The 7500-nt window shown below is 48.3% G+C and overlaps 1 protein-coding gene across 1 annotated transcript in view; it reads right to left on the bottom strand.

Annotated features, from left to right (window-relative positions):
• Positions 1-7500, bottom strand: part of NCOR2 (nuclear receptor corepressor 2) — a 207759-nt gene that overhangs the window by 14450 nt on the left and 185809 nt on the right. The window contains 6 exon segments of the mRNA XM_032229003.1: positions 6-146; positions 1726-1925; positions 2100-2266; positions 2313-2441; positions 4533-4807; positions 4809-5117. Of these exon segments, the coding sequence (XP_032084894.1) occupies positions 6-146; positions 1726-1925; positions 2100-2266; positions 2313-2441; positions 4533-4807; positions 4809-5117 (1221 nt within the window).

The following is a 7500-nucleotide window of genomic DNA, read 5'->3' as shown; positions in this document are numbered from 1 at the left end:
CTTACCTCAGCTCCAGCTGCTCAGCCTCACGGTACAGAATGGGGTAGGCGCTGTTTCGGACACGCTCGGCTTCTCCGTTTCCCTCGGGTGGAGAAATCGGCTCGATGCAGTTGTCCGAAGATGGGATTTTAATCTGCTCGGGGGACCTATGGAGGTTAAGAGCGAGAAGGTGAGACTCGGGCAACAAGAAACTTGTGAAACCATGGGCGGGGTTGGTTGTGGAGCTCATTTTGGGTTGAGAACTGTCCGTTCTTCCATTGGGTGAGACGGGACAGAAAAGGGCCTTTTGATGGTTGAAGATCTGGAGGGTGAAGGACCAAAAATGAGAATTGCAACAAATAGCGTTCTTTGGAGAAGGAGAGAGAATCAAAAAAAATATAAGCCAGGTAAGTTCCAAAGGTGCTTTTTCAAAAGGCAACTGGACTTTGTTTTCCCTTGAAGACATTTTGCTTCTCATCCAAGAAACTGAAGAAACTTCTTCAAGGAAACAATATTTTCAAGGAAAAACCCGTCTTTGACCCCTCTTTCAAACCAGCTGTCCTCTCTGTCCAAAATGTGGACTTTGCTGTCTTCAAAAGAGTGACCTTTGTCTCTTAACTGCAGATGGACTGCTGAATCTTGTCCTGATGGATTTGTTCTTTTATGTTATGCCATGTGTTTATGAAGTGGTTGTTTTGTTTCCCCAATGCACATGGCTCGCTGCATTGTACTCAAACCCATGCAAATGGCCAGCTGTCTGCAAGGGGTATAAATGCTTCCATTCCCCACCATCCCATCAGAGCTGAAGAAGTTTCTTGGATGAGAAGCGAAAAAACCAGAAAGCCCAGTTGCCTCCTGAAAAAGCACTTTTGGGACAACCGTGACCTGGATGACTGAGAATCTCTGTAGACATGTAGGGCAGGTGTGGACGGGTGTCTCTTTCAAAGTTTGCACCACTGATGTTTCTTTTTCATTTTGACACTTTATGATCCTTGAATGCTCCCTCTGCAGTGGGAACATGACCCCTGCCTGGTTCTCTCCACAAATCTGATGTTGTTGCCCGCTAGCGGCCAGCAGAGCTGGTGGCAGATTCAGACAGTGAGGAGGTTGGAAAGAACCTGGGCCAGTCCTGGAGTCTGGGAAGGCTCTGATGAGGGCTCTGCGTCGGAGGCAGAGAGGGGGCCAGGGCCGTTATGCCAGTTATCAGCTGCCTTCAGAGTCGGAGATCAGTGGGGCAGAAGAACAGCTGGAGCCTGTTCCCAGTGTGTGCATGCACAGAACTAACAGGAGAAGGGAACAGCTAAAGAACAGGAATCGACTCAAGAATAAAGGCACAGGAGGACGGTGAATGGCCCCTCCCACAGGGAATAAAGAGGAGCAAAAGGGGAGTGGAGTTTGCAGGAGACAATTAGTTCAATTCATTAGGGTGAAGATCTGTTCCTGACTTCTTGCCAAGGAATTGCTGCTACAGTGTGGTGTTTGGAAGATATTGGCCTGGCAGCTCTCCAAGCCTGATAAAGGTCTATGGTTGTGAAATCTCTTGAAAGACTGTTGGCTGGGACTTTACTGGAGAGGAATTCCTTTTAACCTAAATAAAAGAGGTTTTATTGGGACGAGGAGTCAGCTTCGTGCTCTTGGGAAGCTTAGGTCAGAACATATGATTTGGGCACCCCTTTCTATTCCTATAGCCCATCTTCCACCTTCGGTGACCGCTTTCATGACCAGAAAGAGAGAAGAAGGCCTTACCTTTGGTCTGGTTCATTTTCAGGGGAAATTCTAGAAGATGAAACATGTTCCATTGGTTGGTGCTGGAGGTAAGATTCGGTAGGCGCTCGTCGGAGATCCAACACAGGACCCGCAGCCCCCGAGTAGGAGTAGACGGGAGGCTGGATATGGGGATTGAGTTGCTGGGGATGATGGCGTGTGTAGTCTTGAGTGATGACTTCCTGTAATAAAGGGACATCCTTTGGTTTTTATCTGCGGTCATTTCTCAAGAGAGTTCACTATCTCTTTGAGACAACTTGTAGCCGTCTTTGTCTTGCACACATTCATTTAACAACCAAAGTCACATCGAAAAAGATGACTTACGACCAGACTTTGCATTTTATGACCCCACTTACATTGATGTGCTGAGCCAAGGTGACGACACGCTGATTTCCTTTGGCATTCGGGGGTCCCTGTAACGGCTGACTTGGGGACTGATGGCCTTCACTGATCTGGTGGAGCTGTTGCATGTGTGAGATCTCCGTCGCGGAAGGTTTGAGGGAACCTGCGTGAGAAAAGTCAACGGGCGGGATGAAACGGGCCATAACCAAAATGGGGAGAGGGTCCCTGTTTATGGGTGGAGGAGGCCCTGACCTTTCTCCTTATCTGAGTCAGCTTCATCCCTTTCTCGTGGAGGACAGAGGGGGAGTTCACGGGGCTTATGGTTTCAACGCCATCAGGACTGTAGTTCCCACGGAAACTGAGGAGCACAAACAGAGCCTTAAGGTTGGTGGGACGCCTCTCCTTCTCAGCTGTGTGACAACTGGTAGGAGAACCGAAAGGATGAGAGAGATACCCTCAAAGCAGGAGTGAAATGCTCTGAAGTCTACTACCAGTTCGTTTTGCTACTGGTTCGCTTCATGCGCATGCGCAACCGCAGACGCTACTGCACAGCACTGAAAAAGGAGGATTAAGAAGCCTTAAGGTAAATAGAACAGTGAGGGGGGGGAACAGCTGTGCAGTGTGATTTATATTAGCTAGAAAGCAGGATTTCCTGCTTTCTAGCGAATATATATCATGCGGTATAGCTGATTGTTGCACAGCTGATCGTCGGGTGAACTGGTAGCTCCGGTGATCAGCTATGTGACGATCAGCTGTAATTGCACAGCACAGCTGATTTGTCACACAGCTGATCACCGAAAGTTCGGTTCGACCGAACTGGTAGCATATTTTTACTACTAGTTTGGGTGAACCGGTAGCATTTTTTACTAACGGTTTGGGCGAATCGGCAAAAACCGGTAGCATTTCACCCCTGCCTCAAAGATCCCTTTTGACACCTGGCATTTTGAGACCTCATTGCTTGGATCCCTACGTAGAGAAGATGACTCAAGAGGTCCTTCAACCTCAGTCCAGGCTGAACTGACCCATAGGCCCTGGATGAGGGGCCACGTTGTTGAGAAGCACACAGTGGCTTCCCCTGGGCTCTTTTGGAGTATATTGTGGTATGAAATGGTACAGTCACCCATCTTCAGTTGTCCAGCACAAAAGCTTCAACAGTAGTTTGGAGATACCTCCAAGGGTTACTTCCATTCGAGCTCATGGTTCTAGTTCTAGAACAGCCTTCCCCAGCGCCTGGTTTGCAATTTTGGGAGTTGTAGTCTCAAACAATCCGGGAACCCGGAGATTGGGGGAACAAACCGAGGGAACATTTAATAAACCTCATTCTCTCCCCGCCAACATCTTCTGGCTTAACACCAGATGACCTTCCCCATGTTGCAATCTGCGTACAGGTAGTCCTCAATATACAACCATTTGCTTAGCGACTGTTTCAAAGTTACAACGGCACCGGAAAAAGGGACTTACAACCGTTTTTCACACTTACGACCACTGCAGCATCCCTGCGATCACGTGATCAAAATTCGGTGTTTGCCATCCGTCATGTATACCTGATCACTATGTGTGACCTTCCTGGCTGGCTGAGCAACTACTCATTTAGCAATTTCCCTTGGTTAGCAGTGGAAATTCTGATCCCCAACTGTGGTTGTTAAGTCGAGGACTACCTCTGTCTCGGCCGACTTTATCAAGTTGACAACAATTCATGGACAAAGCAGAACACGAAATTGTTCTGCAAGCCAGCGCTGGGCTGAAATTCCTGACACCCCCCCCCCCCCCATTCCTGCATTTTGTACATTCTGCAGAGGGCCACAGAGGCAGGTGGATGGGTGTCCAAACAGGGAAAATGACACATCTCAACCGTGCAACAAAAGCCCCCATCTCCTTGGACAGGCCTGGATAAGTTGGGGGGGGGGATCTGATGGTGCATCCATGACATCCTCTCAAAGGGGCGTCAAACTCACGTTGTCACATGATGTATTGGGACTTCCCCCCCTTCACTTAACCGGGTGTGGGCGTGGCCAGCCTGTAATGCATCTGGCCCATGGGCCGGGAGTTTGACAGCCTTGGTTTAGACCTTTGTCCCTTTTTGAGAGACCGCCTCCCCATTTCCAAGTCTAGCCTGCCCTGCCGCAGACAACAACATGCTCCAAGAGGAAATCAAATGCATGGGAACCGAGGGGGAAAAAAAAAAGGCTTAAAAATGGGGGGTGGGGGTGGGGAAGGAAGAAGCATGAGCACAGGAAGAGTGCAAAACAGGGGCTTTCAGGCAGACAATGCTGAAAACATAAAGGAGCCGTCACCACAAATGTGAAAATTAAAACACTATAAAAAAAATAAAAAATAAAAAATAAATGATTGCAGAAAGGGAAGGATCTTTGGTAACATCTCCGGGTGCGGGCTGGAAGGCCCCCCCCAGACGCGGAGAGCCGCCCCCGATTCACCCTCCAATGTCTTACCATCGCCATTGGTGCTGTTATTTAATGAACTTCTTTCGGGCCTCCCCTTATTGCAAGAAATTTGGCGCGTGATTATGACATCAATGAAGTTGGCCGCTGTCATGGTAGTCTTACCGAGTACTCGCAGCTCCTGTTCCTGCACTGAAAAGGGTTTACTCTTTTCTCTACTCGGCTGCTCGGGGGCCGAAGCGGCGTGCAGTGATGAGTCCAGGGGGCTGTGATGTGAAGGCTGGATTTTCCCCTGTCCTCTGCTAAACGGGTGGCTTGCCCCGGCCCAGAAGAGGACAAAGTCTTGGGCTCGGTAGCTTTTACGGTGAAGTTGTCTGTTCTAGACCTCCTGGCCCCGCGGACAACTTTGAGGTGAACAGGTGGTTGGTCTCAGGCTGAGACCGTTCACTTTTGATGTCCTGGGTCCTGGAGGAGGAGACCTCCTTCTGCATATGAGCCGACTCCATCGCTGAGGCGTAGTTGTCCATGCCACTTATGGAGCTGCGCAATGCCGATGCTGGACAGAAGCCAGAGGAGCAGGCTGGAGACGTGGTGGCGATGGATGAAGAGGAGGAGGAGGAGGAGGCAGAGGATCTGCAAAGCAGAAAACCACATCAAGAGATCTCCAGGGGGCAGAAGGAGGAAATACTCCCATCTTTTGCAAGGGGTGTCGAGCAGAAGGTAAATTATGGGGTTACTAAAGTCCTGGATTTCTGCCAAGGCTCACTTAGAAGAAATCCAGAAGTTGTGAGTGCTCCAATGCTGGAGGTTTTTAAGAAGATATTGGATATCCATTTGTCCAGAATGGTAGAGTGTTTCCCAAAGGTGCTTTTTCAAGAGGCATCTGGACTTTCTGTTTTTTTCCTTGAAGACGTTTTGCTTCTTGTTCCAAGAAGCTTCTTCAACTCTGACTGGATGGTGGGGAATGGAAGGATTTATACTCCTCGCAGACGGCTGGTCATCTGCATCCTTTTAGAAGGTCACTGAGACCACCTGGAGTTTATGTGTGTCATCAGGGTCACTGGAGTAGTGCAAATGGGTATAGAGCCTTCTTGGAACTGTTGAAAGGACTGTGTTGGAGATAGATGATGTCCTATCCCTCCCTCTCTGTTGAAAGAGGCGTGTTAATTTTGACATAAATGGCCTCTTTGACCTCGCTTTCAAACCAGCAGTCCTTTCTGTCCAAAATGTGGACTTTGCTGTCTTCAAAAGAGTGACTTTTGTCTCTTAACTGCAGATGGACTGCTGAATCTTGTCCTGATGGATTTGTTCTTTTATGTTATGCCATGTGTTTATGAAGTGGTTGTTTTGTTTCCCCAATGCACATGGCTCGCTGCATTGTACTCAAACCCATGCAAATGGCCAGCTGTCTGCAAGGGGTATAAATCCTTCCATTCTCCACCATCCAGTCAGAGCTGAAGAAGCTTCTTGGATGAGAAGCGAAAAGTCTTCAAAGGAAAACAAGAAGTCCAGTTTGCCTCTTGAAAAAAGCACCTTTGGGACAACTGTGACCTGGAGGACTGAGAATCTCTAGAGACCCATGGTGGCGAACCTGTGGCATGCGTGCCAGAAGTGGCATGCAGAGCCATTTTGCCCCGGACACACAGCCTTGTTGGCTCCTGTGCCACATTTGCATGCGTGCACATGCGCCAGCCAGCTGGTCTTCGCACACACGGGAACACCAACACTTGGGAGAATAGTGTTCCAGAACGCATGTGCATCACAGCTGTTCATCGTCCCTATGCCAGAAATTGGAATTTCAATTGTTGGCACATGTATGCACTCTGGAACACTGATCTTCCAGGTTTCTGTGCTCCCGAAAGTGCACTAAGGCCAGCAAGGCTTGCGCATTCCAGGTAGGATCCATTTCCGACGCGCAGGGACAGAAAAAGTTAGCCATCACTAGACATTTAAGAAAAGAGTTTCCTGCATGAACAGGTGGTTGGACTAGAAAACCTCCCAAGTCCCGCCCTGTTCTGTTATTTTGAACTTCCAAGTGCAAGATGCAAACTAAACTACAGATGGGATATACCATATTTTTCAGAGTATAAGACGCACCTTCCCCCCTAAAAGAACGTGGAAATGTCAGTGCGCCTTATACACCGAATCAGCCATTTTTGGCCCCCCGAAGACCCGCCCCCGCATCCCATTTTTGTGAAAAACGCCCTGTTTTTTGCAAAAAGAGGGACATTTTTACCTTGCCCCAGCCCTGCTGAAGCCTGCAGAGTCTTGCTGGGAGCTGAGGGAAGGCAAAAACTTTTTTTCCTTACTTACCTCTTCGAAATCTTGGTGCATCCTATACACCAGTACGTCTTATACTCCGAAAAATATGGTACTTTCTGCACTTGCACAGATGGAGAATCTGGGGCCAGGCAGTTTTTTTGGCTGGATTATAATTTGGGGTCTGTGACTAAAAAAAACATCTAGGAGGGAATGAGCGAAAAGGGGCTTCATTTCCAACAGATTCCCATCCCTAACATCCAGAATTGGCATGTAAGATTTTGCCTGTAAGACACCTTCCCTCCAATTGTCTGAATCATTGCAGGAAAGGAAAGGTTTGTAGCTATCAAAGAACCTCCAGTCAATTGCAAATGACAGCTTCACCTGGAACAGCTGACCACCTGCAAGGATCCCTTGAAGCCCATCAAACAACAACATTTGCCTGTCACAGGTCCTTGGGTAGGACTCGCCAGGTGGGCAAACTTGCCAAACACCTGGCCGAGGGAGGGGTCAAATGTGTCATCAGTCTCAAGCCTACAAGAGATCTCAGTCCAGCACATTTGATTTAACTCTTCTATACTGCCAATTTGCTTTTACTGTTAGTAGATCAGATTCTTGTAGAGAACTTAACCTTGTAATCAACCTTTATATAGGTAGTCCCCGACCTACAACAGTTCATTTAGTGACTTTTCAGAGTTACAATGGCACTGAAAAAACTGATTTATGACCATTTTTAACACTTATGACCGTTGCAGCA

Source organism: Thamnophis elegans, chromosome 13, assembly GCF_009769535.1.
Source record: "Thamnophis elegans isolate rThaEle1 chromosome 13, rThaEle1.pri, whole genome shotgun sequence".
In the NCBI taxonomy this organism is placed as follows: Eukaryota; Metazoa; Chordata; class Lepidosauria; order Squamata; family Colubridae; genus Thamnophis; species Thamnophis elegans.
This window is presented reverse-complemented; position numbering and strand designations above follow the sequence as displayed.